We start from the raw sequence: 27,741 nt of genomic DNA on the forward strand, positions 1-27,741 counted from the left end.
CTCCACCTTCGCACAGCGTCCGCTGCCTGTGGATCGCTCAACCGGCCAATCGCCCGCCGGAGAGCGTCGCACAAGATGCTTCCCACACGCCTCCGTTCGTGCGCCCTTGCTTGTGTGGGATGGGCGAGGCCGATCGATCTGGCCGAATGACTCCGATCGGCGCTCGCACTGATGGGAGGGACTCGGCCGATGAGATACTGGAGTCTCGGACCAACTCGATGGGACGGACAGCCGAGAAAAGGATTTGACCCACTTGGTTGGTGTTGGCGAGATGACATCGTGGTATACGATGTGATCGGAACACGAACGAACGGTGTGTCCTATTGTCGTTTCAACATGCCGCACACCTGCTCGGCGCGGGCTCCCCAATGTTCTTGCCGGCTCGCTTCTGCACAGCATGCTCTGGCGCCACAGCGGCTCGTCATGACTCCGGGCATGTGCAGAAGGACGACCAAGCCAGCCAAGTCAGCGCATGTCTCCTCCCACTACCTCGTTCGCCTCCCAAAAAATAGCCGCAGGCACCGCATCGGCCTCAGTACACCGTGCGGTTGTTCTCGTAGATTGCGTCCAGGAGCGCAAAGAGTCCATCGGTGAGCTGTGGGACGTGGCCGTTGTCGAGCAGCTCCGATGCCCCCAGCTGGGACTCGGCGCCATATCGCATGCGCAAGGTCGAATCCGCGGGCCCGTCGCTTCGTCCCGAGCCAGAGGCTGCGTTTGGATTGAGACGCGATTCATCCAGAGCGGCTCGCTGCAAGGGACATGGTCACAGAGCACATGGCCGCAAGACATGGACCGCACAAGATCATGTAGAATCGAGTCAGTGAAACGCGAGACAATCCGAGCCGGCCTCGAGGCATCGCCAGCACCACCAGCATCGCCAGCATCGCCAATATCGATTTGCACTTCCTACCTTGCCGGCATCGAGCTTGTCGGTCGGGAAGAACATGAGCCTGCTGTCGGCGGTTCTGGACATGATGTTCGACAGGTACATGGATCCCTCCATGTTGTTGGGCTCCCAGTCGGGGTTGTGCAGCTGCAGCAAACCGTGGTGTGGCAGTTGTCAAAGTCGGCTCAAGCCCACAATAGCCCCTCCCCTGTGCAATCAAGCAGTCCAGAGATCGGGGCTCCGAGTGCGTCTCGGTGCTGCCCGGAAATCGTGCCAGTAGAGTCTCAGATCCTCACCTTGAAGTTCAAAAACGACTGCTCCATCTTGCCGCCTTTGGACATGAAATAATCGTCTTGGGTTCCGGTGGGGGCGCCGTACTGGAGAGATGCGGTTCACAAAGAATGGCAAATGTCGTTGCCCAACACCGGGTCACAGGGGGGGAACAGGGTCAGTCGGATGAGCAGTGTCGTGACTCGACAAGCACCTCCAACCATGAGACTGGACCCGGACCGAATGTCATCACAGGGCTCAATGCACCTACCATGGAGTTGCCGTGCTTCTTGAAGTCAAACACCGCAAACGAGCAGACGTGGCCAAGCGACTCCTCATGGACCGTAAAGTTCCGGAAAAAGTCAATGATCGCCTCGCAACTCTTGGGCAGCGAGAAGCAAAAGATCAGCGGCACCAGGAAGATGCTCAGGATCTCTTTGAGGAAGGTCGCGACCTTGATGTCAAACAGCGACGAGAACTCGGTTTTGACCTACGAACAATGACAGCGTGAGATATCGACAATGTGTCGGTCAACCTCTTGATGTACTACATGCCCATCAAGTGCATCCCCGCAAGGACAGAAATCTATCCCAGCAGCGACAATCCTTTCCAGCAGTAGCAGCAGCAGCACACTCATGCTGGCCAGCTTGACAAATGCGAGGCGCAGCCAAACCGCAGACGACTTTGCTGTCGACTCTCGGCTGCGCTCACCTCCTCGGTGTGGAGCCTCTTTTTCCACTCCGGCGGGAGATAGTGGGTATCGTTTGCAACCGTCCGGATCAGCCGCTCGGGCTCGAAGAGCGTGTACTCGGCGGGGACCATGCCGCGACTCACGGCCAGGATCGATCCGAAGATGCCGATGTAGAACAGGACGGAGCCACCAGGGTGGAGCTCAAAGCCGAGCAGAATGTCTTGATCTACGAGTGTGATCACCGTCAACACCGCAGCAAACGATCCTGCTATGAACGACACAAATCTGGAGAGTTGTTGTGTCTGTGAGCATGGTGGTGCCTCGCTGCTCCGTGTGTCCATCGGCCAGTTCCGCGCCCACGCCATGATTGTGGGCGAGGCACAGCGACACAGACGTTCCGTGATCACAGCAATCGACTCACCTGGCCAGAATGATCATCCACTCCTTGGGAAACTGCTCGAGATACTTGACCGCGTTCTCGTAGCTTCGGTTCATCCGCTCTTGCAGCAGATGAGGAAGCTCGTTGAACTCGCGGAATCGCCAAGCCGCCTCGGGCGTGTACTGCCGAGCGCTGATCTTTCCGGGGTTTTTTTGGAACTCCTGTTTCGGTCGGGGGACATTGCCAGTGATCAGGGTACCGAGCACCGCGACGGGTTTATCCCTCCACCCAAACCGGCAGCAGCATCTTTGGCGGCGGATGACGCTGGCTTGTCATATTCACCTACCTCGGCATATCGGAAGAAAAAGTACATGACCAGCAAAATGACAAGGAAGGGCGAGACAACCAGGTTGATGATGCCCATCGTGATGAAACGCTGTCGGAGCCTGCAGGGAAGTGCAAGGAGTGTTGATTGACTGCTGCTTTCCTTCCCTCTTCACAGTGGTATCCAAAGCACTGAGGTCACCCGCCAACAGCACTCCATGAGTGCCATATGCAATGCTACCCGAAGCCACAACCTAGTTGATATCCCCATTTCTGTCGCATTAACTTTGGCCGAGCCCCGGGAGATACGTACCCATTGATCAGCGCCTCCCTGGTAAGGCCGTCCGGAAGATCGTTCGAAAGCCAGAAGGAGCACACACGTCAGTGTCAGTTCCAAGGCAAATTGAACGCAGTATGCGATAGCGGTGCAATCGGCATCAGCACCAGACAGAGAATGCCAGACAGAACAAAGTAGTGCCTATCTGTGTGTGTGTGCGTGCAATCGAACAGGCTCAAACAATCAAAAGTCAAAGGACGTTCCCGTACCTGTTCCTGTCCTTCAGGAAGTGCTTGCGCATCCTTCCTTTCTCGTCAAAGATATAGTAGAAGATGCAAAACTGCAGGTTCCACTCAATGATCTTTGTCAGGAACATGCGGCTGCCAAAGAACGGCAGGAATGGCACCTTCAGATCAAGAAGATCCTTGTTGAAGAGCGCAATCATATAGTTGTCGTATCGCATGATTCGGTTGGCGATGATGTACGAGTCCAAGTTGCCGTGTCGAGTGTCTGCGCTGGTGTTGTTGATTTCCAGGATCCGGGCGACGACATCCCGCCATTTGATGGTCTGCAGCTCAGACTGAACAGCAGGGTGAGCATCACAAATGTCAGAGCCGGGATGGGGCTTTCGCAGGACGGGGAGCTCGTGCTGTGGTGAACCCTCACTGTGCTCTGGGCAGCCACATTATCGCTAGGGTCGAGGTGTCAAAAGGCAGAAAGCACAGGACTCACGTTTCCGATTCCGAGCAGATCCACATAGAAGGCGTTGACCTCGAACAACTTGGGAATGTCCATAATGAGCCTCGCCATTTGATAGACCCACCAGATGATAAAGATGATCATTGTGGTGTAAGGAATGCCATGGATCCTGCGCAATCATCAGCATCGCGTCCATGAAGACGAGTTAGAAGCCGGTTCGCATGCTTGCTCGTTACTACCACTACCACCGCTACTGCTGCTGCTACCACCACTACTGCTGTTGCTGCTTCCCGCAATCAATATGCCTTCGCCGCGGATCCAACAGCCCCTGTGAACCATTTCGCTGCCTATCGACTCTTTGCCTTGCACTATATCGCCCCCTACCTGCTGACGCAGTTTTGGTGCACGACCTCGTAGAGGTATTTTTTGTCGTGAATCAACGGATAGTCGATGCAGTAGAACAGAAACGTGGAGAACACGACGATAAACGCCAGGATGCTGTGGGGCCGGCGTGGAAATGGTCATAGGTACGGAAAAAACATCGTGAGAATCTCTGGAGGTCACCTATCTGCTCGTGACTTGCGCCTGAGCCAACACCGGCAACCCTGGACGATGGCAGCTCAACCTCATGCAAACGGACCATAGGATGCTCCTCGACTCATACCGCCTGCAGGGTGCAGATCGACGACTTACAACAAGTTCGTGAAGCGGGCCAAGATAATCGCATAGACACCCTTGCCGGTGTAGTGATAGTAGACCTGGCCATGAATGAGTCGGTACATCACATAGTGAGATTGGCGCAATCGGACAGCACTACACCCACGTATCAGATCCATCTCTGATATCACCCATCATAGCGACGAAGCGTCGCAGTATACTGCTGACCAGGACGAGCACGTTTCCTTGGATCAATACTCGGGTCCCTCCGAGTTGACGTTAGAGTCCTTCTGCCTCTCCTTGCTCCTCGTCACAAGAGGCATATGTGATGCTTACCCTAGACAGAAACTGGTCCAGATCTCGAACTTCAACCCAGATGCGATATGCGCGCTCCCGGGCCTCAAGGGTTGCCCGGGTGACCCGAGGATGTTGGGTGGATGCTGCTGATGGAGACGTCGGCGCCCCTCCGTCACCGTGGGCACCTCGACGGGCACGGGGCCGAGGATACGGCAGCCCCAGTCCCCGCCGCAGGAGCTTTGCTGTTTTGCGAAGGTGCGAGCCCAGCAGCGACCGATACATCGGGGACGGACGCTCGCCTCGAGCCTCGAGACCTGACCGGATGGCTCGCGGGCGAACTGGGTCCATTTCGATCATGAGCGACTGAGAAGCTTCGCCGCTGTCCGAATCATCATCGTCGTCATAGTTATCGCTACGGTCGTCATCCTCGTCATCTTCGTCGGAATAGTGGTGGGTAACGACGTTGGAGAATCGGTACGGCGCCGACGGATGCGGCACGGCGCTTGGGTCCGACTGGGGAACGACAATCGATATTCGGGCCGGGGGAGGTCCTCCGGATGTCTGCGGGATTGCATGGCTGCCAGCGGCTCCACGGCTTAGAATGCCTACAGCGGCCGAGCACCAAGAGTCCGTGATTAGTCGAGCACCGCTGTGGATGCAGTAACACCACCGGAGCCACCGGAGACGAGCACAAGAGGGACCCTGCTCTTCCTTGGAGCAGCCAAGCGTGCAGCGACTGGGTGCAGAACGCCCTGCATCGACGACATACCAACGGGCTGGCCAAATGATTGCCTCGGGTCGACGGCACCCAGTGGCACTTCGCTTTCGACAGGCCCCATGAGGGGACCAAAGTGGGTATAGGCGCCACTGTCGCGGCTTGGTGGCGACATCGACAGGCCCGCTGACGGGCCAAATGGTGGGCGAGAGGCAGAGTCATACTGCGGAAAGAGGATGCCTGCTTGGCCCTGGAAACTTGGAGGCGGGGGTGGTGTCGGCCTCGATACAGGGCCGGCAAGAGGACCGGAAAGGGGACCTGCGCGAGTGTCGGCAAATTGTGTCGGGTCAGGGGCGGTGGCGGTCTGGTCCTCTTGGAAGGACAGCAACGGAAAGTCTGAGCCTTGGTTGTCCAAGAGAAGCGACGGGGGCGGGCCGTCGTCGTCGTCATCGTCATCGTCGTCCAAGATGCTGTTTCTTGGCGAGCGGTCGGATTGTGGGAAAGCCGGAGCGACATTGAAGGGCGGAAGCGCCGAGAGCGGATTTGGTGATGCCGGGAACTTGGAAAGGGGGCTGCTCGATGGGGGCGTCTTGGAGTGAGGATCCATTATCAGCGGCGCTGGTGGTGAGATGGGCGGGATGGCTGGGTGGGACTCGGGAATAGAACCAAACTGCGCGAAATGCAGGCGAGGGATGCAGCAGTGTGGGTATTGGACACTGAGACGAGCTGGGAATTGGATGCCGAATCGAACCGGGAGTCGAGTTGAGAACTGGGTTTGGAACGGGGGCGGGAATCGAATGCAGAGAGAGCCGAGGCTGATGAGGAAGGGCTTCCCAGCAGGGCAGATGGAGGAAGAGCGACAGGCAAGCAGGATGGGGCAACGACCCTGGCTTGGAGTGCGGAGCGTTCGGGCATGTCCGGCCACGAGGACAGCAACGCCGCCCGGACTGTGCCGCATCGCACTGTTTGCAGGCCGACGGCGAGTCAAATCCAGCACCATGAACCCACACGGCCGAGGCTCATGGCGCACGGCATCGCACTGCTGCTGTCGGCCGCTGGAGTCTCGGCTCTCGTATAATTCCTTGCAACAGTCCCGCAGCAGCCTCGCAAGCAGGCATTTTGTCGCCGTGCTAGCGCCATGCGTCCAGCGATGATCAGGAATCGACTTCTGTGGCGATCGACAGACACCCGCTTTATTTGTTGCCAGCAATGCGTCTGTTGTGGCGAAGAACGAGCGCCTGTCGTCCGATGATGAGTGTGGCCACGGCGAGCACACTGCCGTAGCCAAGGAACTGGAACAGGTTCAGGCGCACCCAGTAAAAGTAGAACAGCGTAAACCACGAGACAAAGGTGCCGATAAAGGCCACGCCAAAGACCGAGTGGCCGACCGAGGCAAAGAGCTCTCGTACGTTGGCACCCAGGAAGCTCCATGCGCCGAGCAGAAGCACCCAAGGAGCGATCGAAAGCAGGGCAAAGACCTGGGAAATGAGAGGAAGGGGCTGCTTCTCGTCAGGTCGGAAGACGTGGTGGATTTCGGGGAGAGGGCCGTAGTGCTCGCCGTAGCTGTGCTTGACAAAGAACTCGGGGTCGGCGGGGAAGCTGAGGTTGACGTTGCCGATGGGATAGACCACGCCAGCTTGGTCAAAGCGGCCGACACTGATGGCGACGGCATAGACGCCGGGCTGGCCCTTGAAGGTCTCCTGGATGGCCTTGCTGCCCAGGGTCTGCGCGGCACCGCCGCAGATCAAAACTGTCAGCACGACGAGACATTGCAGGAAGCCAGGATCGGCCGCAGGTGCCTCAGGCCGCGACATCGTCGTCACTCACCAGGTCGATTTTGCGGAGCCCAGCAGCGCCGCTGGGGCTTTCCAGAACCAAGGTCGTAGGCAGCTGGCTGCCGGCGTGGACAAAGGTGACAAAGGTGGCCCGAGAGTCGAGGCCCTTGCCGTTGTCGTCCTTGGTCAGGGCAGAGATCGAGAGCTGCTCGTCGACCTCGACGGCGACAATGTCATCGAGCTGCTTCGGGTATTTGAGGCTGGAGGGTGCCGGGACGGGTCGCCGAGCGGATCGGTGTGTCAGCGGGATCGGTCGATGGTTGATCAAGACGCACACGAGTCGAGCATGCGCGAGCAAGCATGGAACGGCGTCCTATCGCCAACCAGGCCGAATAAAGGCCATGCTCGACAGTCGCGAAGAAGAAGCCACCCGCGACGGAGAACAACCAGCGCCCCCCCCCCGGCAGCCATCCACGGCGCTGTGTTTCTCCGCTTGCACCAGATCAGCATGACGATCGCCGGCGCACACCTACGTTTGTGTGAGTTTTGGGCCGCTGGCGCTGGCGACACGAATCGCCACTTCCGAGACATGGACTTTGGCAGAGGCAAGAGCGACGAGCGCTGCCAGGACGATGCACAGCAGGACAGAGATACGGCTTGGGACACCCATGGCGGCTCGTTGGACGGGTCCGGTGGGGAGGCGAGCCTGGATAGCAGGGCGCTCCTCGAGATGGCTGAGAAAACGAGGCCGACAGGATCCAGAGCGCAGATTTCAGAATCTCGGCTGGGGTTGCGCGGCGGTGTGTGTGTGTGTGTGTGAGCGTGTGTGTGTGTGCTGGCTAGGGCTTTGGTTAGGGCTGCACAGGGTCAGGGCGCGGTGTGAAGGGGCAAGGGGACCACGGAGATGTGAAGGGCCAAGGAGATGCGAAAGGCCATGGAGGACCAAGAGCTGCTGGATGCTGCAGCCACAGTGGAATGGATGCTCTCCTGGTAGGCTCGTCTCTTCGCAGGAACTACATATACCTCGCTGACAGCACCATCCAGCTGCAGCAAGCGCTCGAGAACCCAGACAGATTGAGGAACAACCGCAACCATGTGTCCCAACACCGGCTCCGGAGCCACCAAATGCTATCTCTCTGTCACCGCGCTCTCTTCCCACGGCCCCAACGCCATACTCAACGCCTACGAGGCCAACTACAGAGTCACGCACTATCAGGCCCAGCAGCTGTCGCTCTTCTCGCACTTTTTCGAGCAGATACAGCGCCAGGATGGATGTGCAAGGCGTCCAGCAGAAGCGCATTTGTCTCCAAATGACCTGGCGCCCACCATACGCATCTCGCTTCCGATGCCCATGCATTTTGATGCGCTCCTCCACTGGCTCTACCACCAAGACGATGAAGCCATTCACCAAGCGCTCGATGGGGACGCCGACTCGGACTCTCTCGTGCTGTACTTTGGCTTGATCGAGAATGCTCGGTATCTCCTTGTTCAAGACAGCTTCTTCGAGGCCCTTGGTGTCTGGACGGGCCGCCGCTGGTCTCGTCTCTCACTCCACCTCCATCCCAAGTTCACCCACTTCCACATCCCCGAGCCCCTCATTGTGGCGGCTGTGTTGGCGGTTCCATACTCCTGCTGGCTGTATGACAGCGTCGATACACAGATGCTCGACAAGTGGGCCAACGACAATAGGTTCAAGCACAGCAAGATTACCAAGCGTCTGGGCCTGGCTTCTGGGACTGGATTCCAGCGGTTGGCTGCACAAAACCCATCTGGGCCCCCCACGACGGACTCTGAAGCGACCTTGCACCGATTCGGCGCACCTGTGGCCAAGGGTCATCAAGACGACCACTCGATTCTCGATCTTTACATCACTCCAGACATCGTCGGTACGCACTGCCGAGGTCTGGAGAGGCACGAGGTTACTGACGACGCCGAAAGCGACACCTTGCGTGGTGCTGACGTTGAGGATGAAGACTCGGATATCCTGAACCAAAGCTGGCCGGGCTCGAAACGAAGCCTGGCTGCACTCGCCTCCGGAGACCGCGCCGGATCGGCGAAAGGCGGCATCCTACAGAGTGCCCTGGATACAGTGGCCATGACCGGGAGCAAGATCAAGGGCCTGGGCTACCGTCTGAAGCTGTAGCGGCCAGAAATGCACCCTCCGGTGCTGCCACTCAAGTGCCAGTTGATCTCACGGTGGCTCGACTAACCAGACCTTATCGTCTCGAGCGCCACAGGTTCAGTCGTCAATTTGGAAGGAGGAGGGATCCTGTGTGCATGCGACACATGGTGTTGGATTGTAACAATAGATTCCGTTGATAGTTGAATGGACTTTTGGTGCATCGTCCCGGTGTTGCTTGATATGAACAGGCAAGATGCGTGCCGATATTGTCCGAGGGGCCGCTGCGGATCCATGGGATCTACGAGACTCATGGTTCTCATGGATACTTTGTGTACTGTGCTTCATGAGCCCCATAGCTGCCCACCACGCCACCAACTCACTGTCTCTGACTGGATTCTGCACCCGCACAGCCCTGGGCTGTCCAGCGTCGCTGATGACGTGCATGCGGTGATATCCGTGGACGCAGATGCATCCAATCTATTTGCTGTGCTGACTGTTCCATACCTTCTGGATGCCATAGACGTTGTTGCGGAAGGTCACCACAAGAATGCGAGGGTTCGGCGTGGGCTGCTGTCGGAGGCTGGTCTGCAGCTCCTTGGCAGCTTTTGTAACTGCATCGACGACAGCCAGGGTCCCGTCGCCGACCAAGCCTTGGTAGTAGATCGGACACCAGCGCTGGACCAGCTGCATCTGGTCAAACGTGACCCTCGGGGCAAAGATTTGATCGAGGAGCGACAGCTGCAGCTTTTTCGAGGCTTCGTCGCCCAGCCGCAAGTTGGCAGCGAACTTGAGGAAGAAGGCCGGCCCGCCTTCGCTGGCTGCCTTCTGGATCAACGAGCGAGAGACCTTGCGGAGGGCGCCTGCTTCTGCCGGAACAGAGCACATCAGTGGCTCGATCGCCACTTGCCGATAGACTGCATTCTGCGTGAGGGCTTCGTTGACGGCAATCATAGAGTCCATTCCCAGTCTGATTCCATGCACAGAGAGCATTCGGAAGGTATTCGAGTCCAGGCGAGTCTTGAGCGACTGGCCAGGCCCGGTGTTCGTGTGCTGGATCACATCCGCAGGACGCTCAGGCAGGCGCGAGAGCAAAGCAAGCTGGGTCTTGAGCCCTTCGGCAGTCTGCCGTTGCTTGTATTCCGGAGCGAAGATGACGATCGACGGAGCAATGCTCCTGACGCAGTCTTGGATGGCAGATCTGTCGCTAAAGATGGAATATTTCGACAGGCCGAGCAGATGAACGGCGACAGGCGACGCTGATCCCTGAACATAGATAAGTGGCTGGGTGCGAGCATACTGGAGCCACTCTCTGTCGGATCTCTGGATCTTGGGCTTTTGGGTCGCAAACAGCTCGATGACGGGTGTTTGGCTCCGGACGAGATGCTTGGAGAGCCACTGCAGCAACCGGGTGGTCATTGGCACGGCGGGTGTGTGATCTCTGAACGAATGTGTCGAGAGTGTGCAATCGATATCGTGCGCATGCAGCGAGTATGCGGTCGGTGCTGCAGGTCTGTGGTGAGTGCGTGGCAGATGCAGGCAAGAGCGGATAGATGGTGCGGATGCTGCGATCGCGGCGAGCTTGGCCGATCTTGAACCTTGGACGAGTGCGGGGCAGGGCAGTTTAGAGCCGACGCTTGTGAAAGGGAATGTATTGGAAACGGCAGCAGCGACGAGAGAGGCGAAGGCCGACCGTTGGCCACCCAGACAGGCAAGATCAGCGGGCCAAGGCGGGTGGTTGTGAAGAAATATATAGACATCGAAAAGCGGCAGTCGCCAATGCATCAAATGCAGATCCGGGCGATCGCGCGCAGCTCCGGACGACCTCGTCACTTTGACCCGGCCTCGTTGGGGTTGGAAAGCTTCGCGAGCTCGGCCCTAGGTCGGAACAAGACACTCAGTCGGCGAGAAAGGCGGCATGATTCTGCATCCACGCCGATCGCAGCGGCCAGCAGATGCGTTGCTGCAGGTTTGCTGCTGTTCTAGCAAGTCCGGCCCCTCCACTTGTCCTATGCTCGTGTATCGGGCAGAGTGAATGCGTGAACGGATGCATACCTCAGCTGCTTGGAGAATGCATCGTCGACATGATCCGAGTCCCAGTTGTCTCTCCAGAGAGCGGGGTCGTCGCGGTCCTCGTGGGCGACAGTCCAGTCTGCACATCGAACAGGGAGTGTCAATCGCCCGAAGCTCCATCTCGTGTGTGTGCGAGGCAGCGGGCGTGGGCAGCAGAATCGGGGCAGCCAAGACAGGGCACCCACCATCGGTCTCAAACTCTTCAAATTCGTCGTCGTCCTCGATCTCGGGCAGCTGAGGCGGCTTGGCCGGGGCCTGCTGCGTCTGCGGCGTGGGCTGCTGGCTGGGCTTCTGGAAGCTCATTGCGGAGACATGCCGGATGAAATTGATGGTGCAAGTCAACCGAACTGGACCGATTGCGAGTGGACGAGGACTGCGCATCTCGGATCGAGTGCGGATCGAGTGCGGATCGAATGAGGATCGAATGACACACACACAAGCAGCACCGCCACTCCCGAGACACAGCCCCGGTTCGATCCGCGCGTCTCCCACTGGATCGCCACACGCACACACACACAACGCCACACTCGCCCTTTGTCCGTCTCAACTTTCCTGTCGATGACTCAATCTGCTTTCGCTGTCATCCGCCGAAAGATATAGCTGCTCTCCTGGCCCGCCTCGGCGTCGCTTCCTGCACTCTGTCGCTGACTTCTCCGGCAGCCTGTTGGCTTTCGCTTTAGCTCATCAGAAGCCCCGCTACTCCTCTCTGCTGGTCTGTGTGCGTAACCTCGGCCGAGGCTCGCTCTCTGCATCGACTCAGCTTCCTGGCGATGTCCACGCTTGGTCTCTGCTGGTCCGCTGCGCCGTCAATCGGCCCGGTCGCTGAACTGTCAGTCGGTCTGGCTCGCGGGTGCGTCGTCCGGCCTCGGCTCTCGTTATGACTGACCATCTTCACTCTTTGCTTCAACCTGGCACCTCCAGACTGCTCCGCAACCAGGCAGATCCTCATCGGCCCTTCCCATAAAATCGCCGCTGCAACCTTGAGCCCCCCGACGATGAAGTCCGCCGTCTCCCTTTCGTTGACCTCGCTGGTCGCTCTCCTGCCGCTGGTTTCTGCAGAGGCAAAGTTTTACTGCGAAGTACCTGCGGAAAGGTCCCGATACTGCCCGTATCGACCCACCATCTCAACCAACGTCCTGGCCGTCGACAAGTATATTGCAGGTGATGTCTCAATCCTGCGCACGAGGGCGGCATCACAGCTACCGACAGAGCGCTGTCCGGCTGCAGGCTGAACAGCTGTGTCTGTCTGTCCCGTGCTGTTCACCCACGGATGTGCTCATGCTCTTTCCCGACCATCCTACTGCTCGCTGCTTTCAATCTACTGGTACCCCGTCCTTGGTGGAATCCCCATATCTCTCGAATATGTCCGTGCATCGGCTTGCTTCGCCCTCGACAGATGTGATCGCGGACGTGGGCTTGAACTTTCCCGGTGCCGAAAAGACGGCGTGCTACAAGTCTCTCATCGATGTCGCCTGTGTGATCTACTTCCCCCGCTGTGATGACATCACCAAGTTCGTCTTTCGACCATGCGACACCTTCAGGTGCGGCTTGCAGTGTCTTGCTCTGATATGTCTCCCTGGTGGCACGGAGAGTCCGTGAATGCGGCATCCGACTCGGCCTGTTCCTCGAACTGACGATTTCGGTATGGCGTATAGACAGCGAATGCTGAAGGAATGCTATCCACCCAACATGTATCTGGATCCCTCCATACTCAACTACAATTTTGATCTAGAGCTGTTTTCCGCGGACAACGCAACCTGCTCGCCCTACTCCGAAGACTTGGCTCCTTATGAATACGCCAACCCCGCCACTCTTCCCCTGTGTCCTCCACAAATCCTCCAGAGCCTCACCACCCGGTGCGACACCAGCGAAACGGCCAAGCAAGTCCACTATTACATGCCCGAGGTTGCGTGGTCCAAAGGCATCGACGGCTCGGCCGCAGTTCCGAACCCGGAAGAATGCAGCCGCCTCAAGAACGTCCCACCGTCCCAGCTGGTCAAATGCAGTAAGTGTCTGGGTCCCTCTGTGAAATGCACAGAGTCGGGTGCGGCTACTGAGCCAGTAGGTTCGGCTGGGCCGACTGGGCAATCATCCGCATCTGCATCTGCATCGCCGGCGTTGCCGGATTCTCTGCCTCTGCCGTTTGTCCGGTGGTCGGCTGTTTTCCACTGGCACATCGTCTCAGCCCCGGTTACGACTTTTGCCCAACATAGAATATCCGTCACCCAACGAATATGTCGGCACCATCATCAGATCGTTCACTTTCCCTGATGATCAACTGCATATGATGTTCAAGACCGGATGCACTTCCGAGCACGGCAGAGAGATTCCAAACTGCGGGTGAGTCTTCCCAGCGCCCAACAACGCCGGGTCCGTCGTCCACCGGAACCTGGTCCATGTTGCCAAGTGGCTGTCTTACACAGCCGCACTTTTATTCGTCGCTTTTCTGACGCATTCACATCCTGTTTGCTGCAGATGGGAGTTCACAGATGACTCGGTCATCTACGTCAGCCGTATTCCTCACGTCGTGGCTTGGCTCTCTGTTGATTTCCGTGTCAATGTAAGTGTGATGTCCGGCGACGCTCGTTTCCACTCATGGCAGCTTGCCGCAGCTCCGCGGGCCGAGCTTTATGTTGGCCCACGCATCGACTCGCACGTTTATCGCGCATTTGCTGACTTTGGGCTGTGATTGCTATCCCCCTGTCCGCATTCAGTCCGTGTCTGCAAAGAATCCCGCCGCCATCTTCTCGTTCTCGAGCATTTCCAAGAGCGGCCCCGAGTCCGGCTTGCGCTTCAGGCTTGACGGTATGCTCCAGCTGGATTATGTCTTCAATCAGTCCTCCCAGCTGGGGTATGCGATTCCGCTTACTCCTGGCAAGATCCAAACCGCCCGATGGGAGTATCGCTCCCGCAACACCGCCTTTACTGGCGATAAGGCCGCCATCGAGGTGAGAACATGCCGCCACATCGGTGGAGCTGCAAATGCCGCGTCGCACGATGGATAGGTGGACGATCCGTCTCGTCAAGTGGCTGGCTGTTCGTCGAGCTGGCAAAATCAAATCGTCCAAGCTGTATTCCATTTGATCGCCTGGGGCCACTCGACGGCCTCTCCTGATCGCATGGTATTGATGTCACTGCCCCACGGGCGCAACAAATCGCCCAACAGGTCATGGCCTTTAGTTTTGCCGAGATCGAGTGGGACTTTGGCGTTCCTCATATTCCCGAGTCGAATCCTGCCCCTGGCACATCGCGCTGTCCGCTCGCCAACTTGAGGAGTGTCGAGACTGGATGCAACGAAGCAAACACTGCCGAGAAGGTGTTTTACTATCTCCCCCCTGCCAACGAAAGCGCCCCGCTGGAGGCCTGTGATCGCACTCTGAGCGTCCCGCAGTTCACCAAGACCCCCTGCCGTGAGTATCGATGGATATGCCGTGCTTCATCTCGTAGTGAGCTGTCATCGTAGTGAGCTGTCATCGTAGATAGCGCCCGATTTTTGTCTGGTTGTGGCCCGGTTTCTACGTTTCGCGAGAACTCATCGCTTTGTCTATTTCGTATATGGTCAGTATACCCTTCGTCCCACTTGCCCGCCGGCACGGTCATCCGCAACTTTGACTTTCCCGACGAGCAGCGGGAGCGAATGTTCTCCACCGGCTGCAACTTCCGAAACGGAACCGCTGTTCCTGACTGCGGGTATACAGCGCGCACATCTCGATCGCATGACTGACTGGGTTGTGAGCCGAATGGAGCTGTGGGCTGGTCGCCTTGCTGAATTGCCAAGCCTATGCACTGACTGATACGTGTTTGCATAGATGGACATTTACCAATGACAACGTGCAATACAAAAGCACGCACCCTGACGTCGTTGCCTGGCTGTCGGTTGCTTTCAAGGCCGATGTGAGTCTTGACACTGCTGGCCTGAATGCAACAGCAAAGGAGCGACATGCAGCTTCGGCACTGCAAACTGGGCACGAGAACGGCATCCTTACCAGTGGTCTTGTATGCTGCTTTAGCTTGGTAGCTCGGATTCCCCAGCGATCATCTATGCGTTCAAGAGCATTGCATCCAGCGGCGGCCAGTCTGGTCTGGTCTTCAAATTGGATGACGCCGTCGAGATGAGCTATGTGAACAATCAGTCCAGCGTCATCGGATACGGCGTTCCCCTGACCAAGGGCAAGTCGCAGACCGCTCGGTGGGAGTATACTGCCGGGGCCGCAGCCGCTCCCGGAGACATGGTTTCGATCGAGGTAGGCCATACTGTCGCAGGTGCCCTTGGGCCAGGTGCCCTTGAGCCAGGCGCACAAGATCAGCGGGCTAACTGCGTCTCCATGTGCATTCGGGCGGTCCCAGACCCTGTTCATCCAGTCGTCCGAAGTCACTTTCAACTGGTCCGCAGTTGTCCCGGCACCCAAGCCCACCAAGGGCACCAGCTTCGAAATCATCACAAACGCCCTGCAGACCGGAAAGACCGGCGGTGTGTCTATTGGTCTGATCGTTGTGCTTGTCGTCGTTATTGGCGGCACAATTGCAGGACTCTCGATCTTCCTGGTGAGGCGGTTTGGAGGATTTGGAAAGTCCGAATACCAGGAGCTTTTGAATCCCAAGGGCATCGAGCTGGACAACTTTGACGACGACGACGACGAGGTTAGTGCCTGGCCAAGCTCGCTTTGGTTGCGGTCGGCTGATCTTGGACATGACACTGACCAAATGCGGCGCACCCTGGCTGCTGCGCTGTTTCGAAACTGCTCCTTAGGAGTTGGAGGCCGGGTTTACATTCCTGCGCACTGCAAACGACGGTGCACGTCTGAGCGGCGATAGCATTACCCCCATCCGACCAAGCGGCGACAGCGATTCTTTTGTCAACGGGCACGAGTAGATTGATGCATCGCTCGCCCGCGTTCTTCACATGCCTCATGGGGCCGTCCGAGCCCATTCTACGAGTCGCAATCGTAAGCACAGTCGCAGCCGTGTTGGCTTCAACTTCATGACTCCAACATGCTCTCCTTCCTCTGGGCATTCCCCCTCCCTGCCCAACACCAACATGACGGTGGTTGAGCACAGCCCTTATTGTATGCGTCGTCGGGGCTACAGGCGCCTTGAATAGATGTATTTGTCGACGTCTGACGTCCTTCATCCACCCCTTCTGAATGCTTGTTCATCGACGAATATCCTTGTGGGCTTGAGGGAGACACGAGAGGGAGTGCATGTGTCCGCGTTAAGATTGAATCTCTTCAGCAACACCAAGTCGTCAATTGCGCATTTTCATTCGATGCTGTAGCATCGGCGTGAGAGCGGTCTCGTGACGCATCGCTGTGATCCGTAATCCTTCCATGGGCATCGGATGCAGCGGCTATAGCCACTCTGGTTACGGAAGCCCAAAGCTGCTCTGTAAGCAACAGGCGACTTCTGAGCACGCGCGGCTGATACTCGAGCCTTGGCCGGCTGCTCCGTGACCACAGGCAAGCTGTTCTCTCGATCAGAGCCCCTTTCGTCGCAATCCCACAGCCAGATTCTTCCGTGGCGATGTCGACCGACCAGCCACTTTGGCCGCTACTGAGGGACCTAGTAAGCCAATCCATTAACCACGAATGAGTGCGATGCAGACGATCGCAGCCCAGGTTCGACTCTCCGTGATCAAGCGAGTGCCGAATGCGGACAACCAAGGAGAGCAAGACGGACGAGGAGCGGCATCGCCCAACCGCGCTGCATTCTGAACGGGTGGGTGGATTGCCAACGCATCAAAGAAGAACGTACCATTTATCGACACGATGCGTGACAACGACACGGGTTTGTAGAGCCCCGCCAGCGACCGGCGCTGAGACTCAGTACTCGCGGGCATGGTGCTGATCGGCGCCGCCGATGGCAGCGACTCGGGCTGTTGCACCGCGGCTTTGAAGTACTTGGACGCAGTCCCGACCGTGGCCGTCCGACAGCCCTCTGAACCGGCAGGTGCGGGACTCGCCGGCGGAACGGGAGATTGAGGGATGTACACGGGATCCGGGTCGCTGCTCGGGTCGTCCACTTGTGTTGCAGATGAGCTGGGATGACTCGGGCCCGTATTCTCCTCCCGCACACTCGCGATCTGAGGCGAGAATTGAACAGATTCTGGATTGGTGCTGGGAACGAGTTCTTCGTCGAGATCGACGATTGCAGGGTCGGACTCTGTCCCTGACTTTGCCTCTGATATCGCCTCTGACTGCCTGGGTGCGGATTTCGAGCTTGGAGCTGATGCCAACTCTGACGACGGCTCCGGTGGGCTGTCCGATCCACATTTGGGGAGGTTGATTGGAATCGGCTGGACGTGGACCAGCGGCGCCACGATCCTCGCAGGTCGGATTGGTGAAAGTGGAATAAAGATCTTGGTGTTGGCCTGGGAGGGCGATGTCGGACATATCGGGGCAGTGTGCTTGGTCGCTGAGGAAAAGAAGCGACTCTGCTGCGGCGTTTGTTTGGCCGGGGTGAGGTCGGTGCTCTTGTGCTGTGGTGAAGCATTGATATTGGTGGCGTTTTTCAAGTTTAGGACTTTGAGCGGAGTGCGCTGTTGCTGTGGGCAGGGCGGTGTGGGATTGCATAGGGCGCCACGCATGGATATAATGGAGTCCACGATGAGATCATCCGATAGAGATCAAGAATGGTCAGACAAGAGATCTTGGAACAATGCGGCGGTGGGAGATGAAGCGGTCGCCATCACCAGGCGAGTCGGACAGTTGCGCTGTGCGATGTAGAGCTAAAAGCTGAACCGAGGCAGTGGTGCGTACCGGAGGTGTTGTTGTTGATGTTGTAGGCGATTTGCTTTGGGCGTTAGGTCTATCCAGGCTCTGGTACACACTTTTGAGTGAGATTTCAACGGAATTCGAAGACAAAGCGGCCCCAGATACAGGACTGGTCTGGTGACCTGTTGCGCAGATCAAAGCAGAGTCGAGTTACAAACTGCAGCAGACATTCATGACAGCAGCCACCCATGACAGACACCCATGACACCAAAGCCATCTCGGTGTGCGATCGACAGAGAGTTTTGATCCAGATAGGTGGCCTGGGTGCGATTCGCTCGATGGCACGCATGCTGAACTTACTGTGGGTTAACGGGCGGTTTTCTTTGGCGACAATGTCTTCAAACGGCTGATGTGTTTCGGGATCCAGCTCGCCCAGAGCAATCCCTCGAGCAATGTCGGCTTGAACCATGCTGGCAGCGCGCAACCACCATTGATTTTATAGAAGGGAGGCGGAGGGTCAGACAAGGCAATGTCCATGCCAGGGCAATCGCCGGTGGCGGTCAATAGACAATGGCTAATGGACAGGGTCCAATGCACAGCGACGATACTCACGGTCCAAGAAAATCCAGGCCCCGCTCCTCTTCCGCCGTCAGTGCTAACGACAGAGGTGTCAGATATGCCAGCGAGCGGCTTTCGGGGTCAAACACCCGCTGGTGCAGAAACGTCCACTCGGCTCGACGGAAGGATTCCTCGTAGTTTGGTGGCAGATCAGGCGCTTTGACGGCTTTGCCCCAGTTGATCCAGCTCTGGATCACTTGGTAAGCATCGCGCTTGTTCTCCAGGAACTTTGCCGCCTTCTGAAGACCGATTCCGTGCGGAGACGCGAGATAGTCGCATCCCGACATGATGCACATTTGGCGGAACTTGGAAAAGTTCCACGATTGGGCTGCCAGCGCGGAGACCCTCATGATGTTGTCTCCGCAAATCTCGATGGCATTTCCGCCTCGATCAAGCTTGGTGATGAGCTGGGTGTTGAGCGACAAGGGTTCTTGCGGTGAGACATTGCCTGACATATGCCCGATGCCGGCTTGCATCGAGCGGTTGCATCATCATCGCCATCATCGCCATCATCGCCATCATCGCCATCATCGCCATCATCGCCATCATCGCCATCATCGCCATCATCGCCATCATCGCCATCATCGCACGCTCGGCGACATGATCCAGCCAGCGCCACCGCTTCGGCAGTGGATGGACACTGAGTCCGTGTTGGGGTCGATAGGAATTGACCAGCCCGAGGAGCATGGGCGCCACATACCCGCTTGACACCAAAGACGAGCAAGTCCGAGTCTTCGGAGAGCACAGCGTCGACATATCCAGTGCGCTCGAGGTACGCCATTTGCGCATCCGCCTCGTACGGGGCAACCACAAAATTGATCTCTCGGTGCTTGAGTGCCTGTCGAGTGCACGGAGAGAGGGGCGGCCAGCGTGAGCATCCAGACGAGGCTGTCCAGCTTCGCACCAGAAATCCAGAATCAGAGGCCGTCGGCCCGTCATGGTTTGGCGCGGCTGCAGCATCCGGTGTCCAAAGCAGTGCCGGAGTTCTCTCACCTTGATGACATGGTAGGCCATGACCGGCGTAATGTTGACCGACCTTTGGAAGCACTCGATTGCCTCCAGCTTCTTTCCGGCCCGGAGAAGCTGCATGCCCTTTGCTCGTTGTTGGTCGCGGCGTCTTGGTGGTTCGGTGCGGTCGCAGCGGCCCAGGCGTTAGTCGCTGGAACGGTGCAGGTGCAAGGCATGTGCTGCGGCCTGAATGGGCTCAATGATCGACGCTGTGCTTTCCAGAGACAAGCAGTACTCACTGACGACGCTCTATCTCGGTCGAGCGCTTCATTGGGAGCGGTGCTGCATTCGCATTGAACCACGGATGAGCGGAGTGGGCCAAGGAGCCAACATGGCAGGGGGAGCTGTGCGGAAACGGGCCGACTGCTACCCATGCCTTCGAAGTACATGCTCTCACCTCCATCAAAGACAATCACGGGCTCAATCTCGTGCTCTTTCAGGATGTAGACCTGTCTCATGAAAAAGTCCACGTATCTAGGCCCAAGCGATGGCGGCCGAGTCCCGAGGTCAGGATGGAGACTGGATCGGGCCGATTCCGAAAGGTGGTCCACGCGAGCAAGCAAGCAATCCACAGCATCGTAAAGCAGAGCAGACGGCAGGAGCCCATCCGTCGGCCAACTCACTTGGAAGTCTCATGGCTCTGCATCAGCTCGAGGGCACACCCGAATGCGGCCCGATGCAGCCAAACGTATCCGTCGACCGCGATTCGGAGGCCTCTGAGCTCGCTCAGATGGATCTCTCTCCGGATCTCCTTGAGGAACGGCAGCAACCCCTGGATACCCATCGGTGGCCGGCAGGGTGAGCGCAGGGAAGCCTGGGAGTGCGGGAGAGAGGGCCGATCTGAGGCCAGCGGTGCTGATGTTGGTCCGATGCTGATCTGGCGGGTGCTGGCGTGGACTGCCGATGCGCCCTGGAGCCGGACCGAGCCGGATCGAGCCCGGCCATTTCACATGGGGCATGAGGGGACCTTGGTTGGCCAAGGCAGGCCCGCTCTCCCCCTCCATCCTGCATCTACCGCCCCTGAACAATGGAGGGCCTCCAGCATCTCGTCAGCCATGCGGACGGCGTCATCGCATCGCAGCAATACCAGGATCTTTTGTCGATTGTGAAAGGCAAGGGACACCGTCTGCTTCTGTCGGCAGGTCGAATAGAGGGCGGCTGGTTCCAGAGCAAAAGCGGATCCCAGGCTCGGATATGCAATCGCCCGCGAGTGCATCCTGCTCCCGTTTGGGCAGCTGTCGGACAGATGTGCTTCGATGTGCATGTCGCCTCTCGCCCGTCCTGGCGATAGCACCGCGTTGTGTGTGCGGATTTGCTAACCAACCGCTTGCGCCCACTCCCTCCCCCATATCGGCACCCTGGTTCTGGTTGACGCACCGATCGGGGCCGCTGGGGCTATCGTTTTCTGCACGTCCACATCGATCCAGGCTTCCGAAACGGCGCAGTCTACGGTGATTCTCTTGTGCTTTATACCGGCCGCGGGTGTCGAGCGTGTGTCTGTGGCTGGTCAGCATGACGGCGGAACACAGCCAAAGGCCATGTCGGCCCAGGCATGGTGCAGTTCCCCCACTGCTCTCTGGGCTGAAGGCCGCCTCGGCTTGTTCCCAAGAGCTCGCATCGCCACATTTCCCCCTGGTTGCCTTGGAGCAGTTATTGATGTCACCCGTTCTCTCTGCAAAGGCGCCAAAATCAGATTTCCGCATGCGCTGGTGATGACCTTGCTCTTCAGGAAGGGAAGGTGAGTTGGATACCCTCTGCTGCGATTGACACCAGGGCCCGGAACACAGATACGGCTCCGCTTGGGTCTCCCCGTGGCCATGGCATGGCTTTGTGAATGGCGAATCTGGCAGCGTCGTCACCACGATAACCCATACGACGCTGGTGGGTCGCATCGGCGCCACCGTGTCAACGGCTGGATGGAATAACCCCTCCCGCTTGCATCGCCCATGTCGGCAGCTTGTCGGAAAAGGCCAAGTTTATTCTCCGTGCAACATACCAGCACAGCCGAAACCTGGCCTTCTTCGTGGCTATCTACAAATCCCTGATGCTTGTTCTCCGCAAGGTCCGGGGCGGCCAAGAGCATCACCTGGATTCGTTCGTCGCCGGCTTGTTTGGATCCATGTTCATCTTTGGCGAGGACAATCCGATTAATCAACAGGTATACTGAGGCAGAGAGAGCGAGAGAGTTAGCGGACTGGGGCTATGAGTCGGTGCTGAAGCTTCGCAGCAGATGCATTCGGGACAGTCTCGCCGCTATGGAGCGATATCTTCATGCGGCGGCACTTGAGGGTTGTGTGGGAGTGCACTCATCACACTGCAAACCATGGCCCTGGATGCAACCGCACTCATTGGCACATCTCTGCAATACTCCGGCAGATCAATTTGTATGTGTTCTCGCGGGTGGTTCTCGGATTCGCCAAGTTGATAACCGTCAAGAAAAAGTGGATCACGGCCCCGAGCCAGTCGTTCCGTATATTCGCCGTGGTGACTTGGGGTAGGTTCGGTTGCGGTGGAGCAGTTGGTGTCTGCTGCGGGCAAACAGTGAGCGGACTGTCGGTTGTCGTGAGGACGTGTGATGCAGATGTACAGAAGGAACCGCTGATATAGACATTGGACCACTGACAACCTCCTTGCCACTGTCCGCATCCAGGCTGTGTGATGTGGCTTTTCCGTCATCACCGGGAGACCCTCCAAGGCTCGCTGCAAGACTCGATGCAGTATTTGTACAACGACAGCGACATCTTTGACAACGTCATCAACTGGATTGTCTACAATAAATAGACTTGGCTTCGGCAAGCTTGACAGAAATTGGCCTGCGTACGTCTTTCGCAAATGACCATACCATCCCGCACGCAGATGCAAGTCACCCACTTCTGGACTCTGAATACACTCCCATACAACTCTCTCTCTCACTCTCGTCTCTGAAGCGCTGGATTGGACATGCTGCTGCTCGGGATGTTTGGCTGCACACATTGTATTCATTATTACATTAGACGAGCTTTTGAAAGTCGGCCGGATGCTAGAACAGCTCTATGTACAGAATGGCTTTTTGATCGAACAAACACAACTGCCTTGCTTTCTCACAATATTTCAGAAACACCTTCAGGTTGTTCGAATAAACCGGTGTGCCGGATAGACCAATGAAACACACAGGCTCCCACCCTCCCACAAATCAAAACAGTGATTTGGATGAGGCTGGATAATGTTCAAGCGCAATCAAGGCTGGGAGAGAATCTCGATGCAGCGGTTGATATCGCCGGCGAGGAGAGTGAGCAGCTTGCGATTGAACTCGTCGTCCTGGAAGCCCATGGCAAGCAGAGCCTGCGCCTGCTGCTCAAAGACCACCTCGGCTCGGTTGACAAGGACGGTGTCTTCGTTGCTGATGTCCGAGGTAGCATCCGTAGCGTAGAAAATCTGGGCCTTGTCGGGCACAGCAGGAATAGCAGGCACAGCAGGCACGCTGGGGATGGTCGGAATATCGATCAAGCCAGCCTTGAAATTAGGCTCGGCAACTTGGAAGTGGACGGCGGGCGGGGCCGGAACAGCAGAAACGGCCGGAACAGCTGGAACAGCTGGCACAACAGGAACGCCCGAAACAGGGGGCACGACCGGGGCCGCGGGAATGGTGGGCACGGCAGGCACGGCAGGCACGGCGGGAATCTCGGGGATGGTCAGCGACTCCAAATCGATTGCAGGGCTGGGGCTGGAGATGATTTGGATGGCAATGCCGCTGGCGGGACGGGGACGGGTCTCGACGGGATCTTGGAGGGGTGGGGTGGCCACGGCATGAGGCTCAGACGATTTCTGATAGAGCTGTTCGAATCGGAGGCGCTGCAGACGAAGAGCCTCTTGATAGGTCTCCTGAGCAGAGACGGGGCTCTGGGTCTGGTCGGCAAAGGAAACAACGGTGGGCTGGCCGCCGATATGCTCGAGGTCGCGCTCCACCTGCCTGAGGTCATTCTCGAGGCCATTCAGGTCCTGCTCGACCTCACGGGTAAGCTTTTCGAATTCCTGCTGAGTTTCGGGCGGAATTTGCTGGCCGTCCTCGCCTTGCTTGGCGGCACGGCGATAGTCACGCTGGGCTTCTTTGAAGGATCGCTTGAACTCTTTGAAGGCGGCACGAGTCTCGCGCTGGATGCTGCGCCAGTCGTCGCTGTCCCAGCCGGCCCCGTGGTGACCATGATGACCATGATGGCCATGATGGGCGTGGTGGCCAAAGGGACCGTGGTGGCCGCGATGGCCAAAGGGATCGTGGTGGCCATGAGGGCCATGAGGGCCATGAGGACCGCGAGGGCCGAAGGAGCCACGGGGGTCTTGAGGACCAAAGGGACCGCGAGGATCTTGGGGACCAAACGGACCTCGAGGATCTTGGGGACCAAAGGGACCGCGGGGATCTTGACCAAAGGCGCATCGGGGGTCGCTGCTGGGATCAAAGTGACCAGGGAATCCGTGGTGGAGTCCTCCTCGGCCGCCGCGACCACCACGGCCCCGGCAGCCGTGCTGGTGTCCTCCTCGGCCGCGAGTGCATCCTTCGCCGCGAGCATCGGTGTATTCGTGGATGTGGTTCTGGATGTGCTCAAAGCCCACGCGGATGGTCTCACCAAACTGGGAGGGAGGGAGAGGAGGAGAGACCAGAAGTTGCGTCAGTCCTGCTGGTCCGTTTTCTTCCAAATCCATGGCCATCGATGGCCAGGGGGCGGTCAGGAGCCAGGGGCGGTGATATGGCGAGCAGCGGCGGCCAGCGGTGCCAAGACCGTGGCGCCACCCCCTGCCTCCAGAGAACGGGAAGGGGCGCCGGGACCAGCCATGCGGGTCCACACTGGCGGGGAAGCACGGACCGGTGCTTACCTGGCTGAGAACCTTGGTGAACTGCTCGCCGAGCTCAGGGCGGGCGGCGACGGCTTCGTAGAGACCGCGGACCAGTCGGTCCAGCTCGTTGCCGAGACGCTCACCAGCGTCAATCAGGCTGGGCGACTCGCGGGGCTTGTCGGAGTCGGCAGCGCTCTTGGGAGCAGAGGAGCCGAGAGACTCTTCGATAGCGCGAAGCTTCTCAAGCTTGGCGTTGAGCTTGACACGCTTTCTTTCGATCTTGGCACGCTTGGACTCGATCTTGCGCTGCAAGTCGTATCCGCGCAGGTTGGAGTCCGGGTCTGAGTCCGAGCTCGAACTGGAGCCCGAGGACTCCCAGATGTCCTGGGGGCTCTCCTCGGCCTGAGGCATGGACACATCCTCAGCAGCAGGCTGGTGCTGCGAGTCGTCGGGCTTGGAATCCGAGGAGGTCACGGGAATGGAGTGGACGCCCATCGCGAATGAGGTGGAGAGGATTTGGAGACTGAGAACGTGGGTGTGGAGGACGACGAGGGTCGGCTCAAAGGCGGGTGTCTGAGAGAACAGAGGCGCTGGAGACAAACCGGTGGCGGGCGTGCGACCAGGGTTTATATGTCCGTTCCTTGGCGCTCCTTGGCTCGCCAAGGACGCTGCCCAGAAAAAGCTTGGCGTTCATGGCAGCCTCGTGGCAACGTCGGGACGGCGCGGAAGGTGGCGGAAACTCCGACAGCGTGGCGCGGGCTGCCAAGACGACACCGACCGAGGCGGCCGAGACGACGGCGGCGCGAACGAGGAGCTCCTCGCGGATGGGGTTTGCTCATGGCCTTTCGAATTGCAAGGATCAGGCCGGCCGAGATACGGCGGTTGGCGGGAGACAGGCATGCAGCGGCAAGCGCAAGCCGGGGGACATGGGGGGGGGGCGCTGATGGTACTCACGGAGAGACGACCGAGACGAGGCGGACTGGTCCGGACTCGGTGCGTCTGGCGATGGCATCAAATGGACAGATGAGGTTCACCAACGGCATCCGCAGCAGTTTGGAATGGCAAAGGAGGATCGGGTGATGGGATTGGATGCATTTCTCTTCACCCGCCTCTGCAGAGTGGATGGTCGCTGTGGATTGTGTATTTCCATCCAAAACGCAGTCACAACCAAAAGCAGATGCAGGGCACCCCGCTTCAACCGATCTGATCTAGAATCGACCCAGGCTCTGGCCAACACGGACCTTCTCGTCGTTGCTCACAGCAAACTCAAACTGCTTGGGGGCTTCAAACACCAACACCACGGTTGATCCGAGTCGGAATCCACCCAATTCTTCGCCCTTCTTTGCCACATGTTGAGGTTCGTACAGACGCTCGGCGTAGGTGCCCAGAGGCGTGCTGAACTGGTTCGTTTGCAACCCCTGTTGGATGGGCAGCGTGGATGCAGTGGGGTCAGCAAACCACCCGCGGCATACACAGGTCCCGGCCTCGCAACCGCCAGGCTGTGGGTCTCACCTTTTCGTAGTTGATGCAAATCGATCCAACGTTGGTGGCGCCAACAGGGACCATCGAGAAGAAGCCGTGGCTCCAGCTACCGAGCAAGGTGATTCGCTCGTTCAGCACAAACAGGTTCTTGAGGTGCTCAACCATCCATGGCGACACCGAATAGAGCTCGCCTGCATACGAAACAAAGAAAGCGCATATCCGAAATCAGTGCATCATCCACAGCGATCGACTAAAGACCGTATCGATTGCCAACAGCGCCTGCGCACTGGTCCATGCTGTGTTTCGTCCAGTCCGACACATGAGTTGTCTGTTCCTTGGAGCTAGACAGCCGCTGGGTGGGCACACTTATCCCACAGCTGTCAGACGCACCCCGCAAGTCATGCGCTGCCCTCCGCCCAAGGCGGGTCCCGTTCTTTCACCTACAAGCGATACGTACCAACAAAGTGACGGCGGGTATCAACTATCCAGTCGGCGGGGGAATGGAAGCGATGGTAGTCGCCAGGCGCCAGATAAATCACGCAGAAGAACAGATCGTTTCCAGGCCGAATCTTGGTCCAGTCGTGCTCAGGCCGGAGCGATACGGCCTCATCTTTGGTCTGCTCCGCACTGGACGAGCGCTGGCCCAACAGAGCATCCAACGAGTAGGTCACGCCTTTGATTTGCTCGACTTGGTCATTCACAACTCGGCCAAAATGCAGCACCCGTCCGTCTGCAGGACTGACCTGCAAGAAACAAGGGCATGGAACACCACATGAGTTTGGCAAAAGACGATGTGTTGCAAACACCCAGCATGCCCACACCCTCCACAGATCTGGATGCTTCCACCGAACCCTGGATGCATCTGCCATCGATGGCTCACCAGCTTGGAGGTCTCGTCAATGGGCCGAGCGCCGGCCTTGAGCTCGCGATAAAAGAAGGCCCCGAGATTGTCGTAGTGCTTGAGATCGGGATCCGCCATCTCGTCCAGGTGGCAGCCAAAGGCCTTGGAGTAGAGTCCGTAGAGTGGCTCTCGAAGAATCATGGGGACCGTCAGGCCGTTGAGCCATCCCCATGCCCGCGAGATCAGTCGCAGAGGCAACAGCGAATAGGCGTGGATCTGCACGGTGAATCCGATATCGATAAGTTGACAGCGGGAGCCAGCAAAGCCACGCACAGCAAGAGGCCGCTCGGTCGCAAAGTAGCTATCGTCGAGGAAAGGTGGCAACAGCCGGCCCGCTCGAATTGCCACAGACTCGGTCACGGCACTTGAGCGAAGGCATACCAACAGTGATCCCTCGACAGATACGCCGGTCTGCTGGGCGACGCGACGCTTCTCGCTCTTTTCCTTGTGGATGAGATGGAAGAGAGCCAAGATTGCGACACCAGCGCCGATCGAAATGGGCTTCCAGGTGGTGCCGGGCTTGGTGCTTTGACCTGGTGAACGAGACCCTCTATTGGTTACCAGGCAGGCACGACTGCGATCGCTGGGAGAGGTGTTCGAAGAAGATCCTCCGACTCAGGTTATCTTTGACAACATGTTGCGGCGGATGATAGTCGGCTGGGATCGGATTTGCTAACCTTGAGCAGCCGCGAGCCTCGCTGGACTCGAGGAAAACAGCCGTTGGCGAACCAGGGACGCCCGCTCACAGCGCGCATAGAATTGAGCGGGACGGAGCGATATGGCCGCAGAGGCAGCCCGGCCGTGGACCGCAAGCGTCGCCAGACGGAGAGAAATCATGCTCGGTTGCGACGGAGGAAGGGATGCTCAGATGCCGATCGGGGAGTTGTGTTTGGGTGACGATCAATGCGACCGCGAGCAAAAGAACCAGCACACTCGAGCCAGTCCAGCGCACTCGAGCCAGTCCAGCACACTCGAGCCAGTCCGGCGCACTCGAGCCAGTCCAGCACACTCGAGCCAGTCCGGCGCACTCGAGCCAGTCCAGCACACTCGA

At 58.1% G+C, this 27,741-nt stretch overlaps 10 protein-coding genes across 10 annotated transcripts; 3 read left to right on the forward strand and 7 right to left on the reverse strand.

Moving 5' to 3' along the window:
- Window positions 1-1,170: 1,170 nt before the first annotated feature.
- On the reverse strand, window positions 1,171-4,762 carry BJ171DRAFT_423683 (APG9-domain-containing protein; the record flags this gene model as incomplete). Its single annotated transcript, XM_053107613.1, has 10 exons — window positions 1,171-1,263; window positions 1,428-1,646; window positions 1,868-2,132; window positions 2,269-2,447; window positions 2,573-2,702; window positions 3,097-3,407; window positions 3,560-3,695; window positions 3,911-4,024; window positions 4,220-4,284; window positions 4,520-4,762. 10 exons carry the CDS (start codon window positions 4,760-4,762, stop codon window positions 1,171-1,173), a joined length of 1,755 nt encoding a protein of 584 aa, XP_052967092.1.
- Window positions 4,763-6,350: 1,588 nt separating this feature from the next.
- BJ171DRAFT_502696 (Dolichyl-diphosphooligosaccharide--protein glycosyltransferase subunit Swp1) lies at window positions 6,351-7,723 on the reverse strand. Its single transcript, XM_053110787.1, has 3 exons — window positions 7,504-7,723; window positions 7,023-7,230; window positions 6,351-6,919 (listed from the first exon to the last, which is right to left on the reverse strand). The coding sequence occupies exons 1-3, from the start codon at window positions 7,638-7,640 to the stop codon at window positions 6,389-6,391; spliced, it is 876 nt and encodes a 291-aa protein (XP_052967093.1). The 5' UTR covers window positions 7,641-7,723; the 3' UTR covers window positions 6,351-6,388.
- Window positions 7,724-8,063: 340 nt separating this feature from the next.
- Window positions 8,064-9,113, forward strand: BJ171DRAFT_474440 (uncharacterized protein; the record flags this gene model as incomplete). Its single annotated transcript, XM_053108741.1, has 1 exon — window positions 8,064-9,113. The coding sequence occupies one exon, from the start codon at window positions 8,064-8,066 to the stop codon at window positions 9,111-9,113; it is 1,050 nt and encodes a 349-aa protein (XP_052967094.1).
- A 96-nt stretch (window positions 9,114-9,209) lies between these two features.
- BJ171DRAFT_581228 (uncharacterized protein) lies at window positions 9,210-10,508 on the reverse strand (the record flags this gene model as incomplete). Its single annotated transcript, XM_053114088.1, has 2 exons — window positions 9,210-9,239; window positions 9,597-10,508. 2 exons carry the CDS (start codon window positions 10,506-10,508, stop codon window positions 9,210-9,212), a joined length of 942 nt encoding a protein of 313 aa, XP_052967095.1.
- A 410-nt stretch (window positions 10,509-10,918) lies between these two features.
- Window positions 10,919-11,465, reverse strand: BJ171DRAFT_581229 (DSS1/SEM1 family-domain-containing protein; the record flags this gene model as incomplete). Its single annotated transcript, XM_053114089.1, has 3 exons — window positions 10,919-10,967; window positions 11,145-11,241; window positions 11,348-11,465. 3 exons carry the CDS (start codon window positions 11,463-11,465, stop codon window positions 10,919-10,921), a joined length of 264 nt encoding a protein of 87 aa, XP_052967096.1.
- Window positions 11,466-11,743: 278 nt separating this feature from the next.
- Window positions 11,744-16,149, forward strand: BJ171DRAFT_81858 (uncharacterized protein). The gene is made up of 13 exons (XM_053115902.1): window positions 11,744-11,874; window positions 12,084-12,323; window positions 12,559-12,703; window positions 12,818-13,167; window positions 13,376-13,502; window positions 13,638-13,722; window positions 13,877-14,110; window positions 14,329-14,572; window positions 14,726-14,852; window positions 14,972-15,056; window positions 15,173-15,406; window positions 15,510-15,803; window positions 15,913-16,149. Exons 2-13 carry the CDS (start codon window positions 12,158-12,160, stop codon window positions 16,033-16,035), a joined length of 2,214 nt encoding a protein of 737 aa, XP_052967097.1. The 5' UTR covers window positions 11,744-11,874; window positions 12,084-12,157; the 3' UTR covers window positions 16,036-16,149.
- A 327-nt stretch (window positions 16,150-16,476) lies between these two features.
- Window positions 16,477-17,698, reverse strand: BJ171DRAFT_81887 (uncharacterized protein). Its single transcript, XM_053115903.1, has 3 exons — window positions 17,333-17,698; window positions 16,914-17,241; window positions 16,477-16,721 (listed from the first exon to the last, which is right to left on the reverse strand). The coding sequence occupies exons 1-3, from the start codon at window positions 17,549-17,551 to the stop codon at window positions 16,636-16,638; spliced, it is 633 nt and encodes a 210-aa protein (XP_052967098.1). The 5' UTR covers window positions 17,552-17,698; the 3' UTR covers window positions 16,477-16,635.
- A 782-nt stretch (window positions 17,699-18,480) lies between these two features.
- BJ171DRAFT_423550 (PIN domain-like protein) lies at window positions 18,481-20,282 on the reverse strand (the record flags this gene model as incomplete). Its single annotated transcript, XM_053107605.1, has 6 exons — window positions 18,481-18,897; window positions 19,191-19,328; window positions 19,484-19,607; window positions 19,738-19,780; window positions 19,896-19,972; window positions 20,122-20,282. 6 exons carry the CDS (start codon window positions 20,280-20,282, stop codon window positions 18,481-18,483), a joined length of 960 nt encoding a protein of 319 aa, XP_052967099.1.
- A 220-nt stretch (window positions 20,283-20,502) lies between these two features.
- BJ171DRAFT_81901 (Tim17/Tim22/Tim23/Pmp24 family-domain-containing protein) lies at window positions 20,503-22,584 on the forward strand. The gene is made up of 6 exons (XM_053115904.1): window positions 20,503-20,610; window positions 20,926-20,949; window positions 21,179-21,236; window positions 21,455-21,656; window positions 21,875-21,992; window positions 22,149-22,584. Exons 1-6 carry the CDS (start codon window positions 20,526-20,528, stop codon window positions 22,277-22,279), a joined length of 618 nt encoding a protein of 205 aa, XP_052967100.1. The 5' UTR covers window positions 20,503-20,525; the 3' UTR covers window positions 22,280-22,584.
- Window positions 22,585-22,714: 130 nt separating this feature from the next.
- BJ171DRAFT_598615 (phosphatidylserine decarboxylase-domain-containing protein) lies at window positions 22,715-27,536 on the reverse strand (the record flags this gene model as incomplete). Its single annotated transcript, XM_053114851.1, has 9 exons — window positions 27,368-27,536; window positions 27,072-27,223; window positions 26,670-26,906; window positions 26,247-26,532; window positions 25,820-25,980; window positions 25,549-25,725; window positions 24,347-24,880; window positions 23,677-24,027; window positions 22,715-23,629 (listed from the first exon to the last, which is right to left on the reverse strand). The coding sequence occupies exons 1-9, from the start codon at window positions 27,525-27,527 to the stop codon at window positions 22,715-22,717; spliced, it is 2,973 nt and encodes a 990-aa protein (XP_052967101.1). The 5' UTR covers window positions 27,528-27,536.
- Between the last annotated feature and the right edge of the window lie 205 nt (window positions 27,537-27,741).

This window comes from Polychytrium aggregatum (assembly GCF_025602895.1).
Source record: "Polychytrium aggregatum strain JEL109 chromosome Unknown BJ171scaffold_16, whole genome shotgun sequence".
Taxonomy (NCBI): domain Eukaryota; kingdom Fungi; phylum Chytridiomycota; class Chytridiomycetes; order Polychytriales; genus Polychytrium; species Polychytrium aggregatum.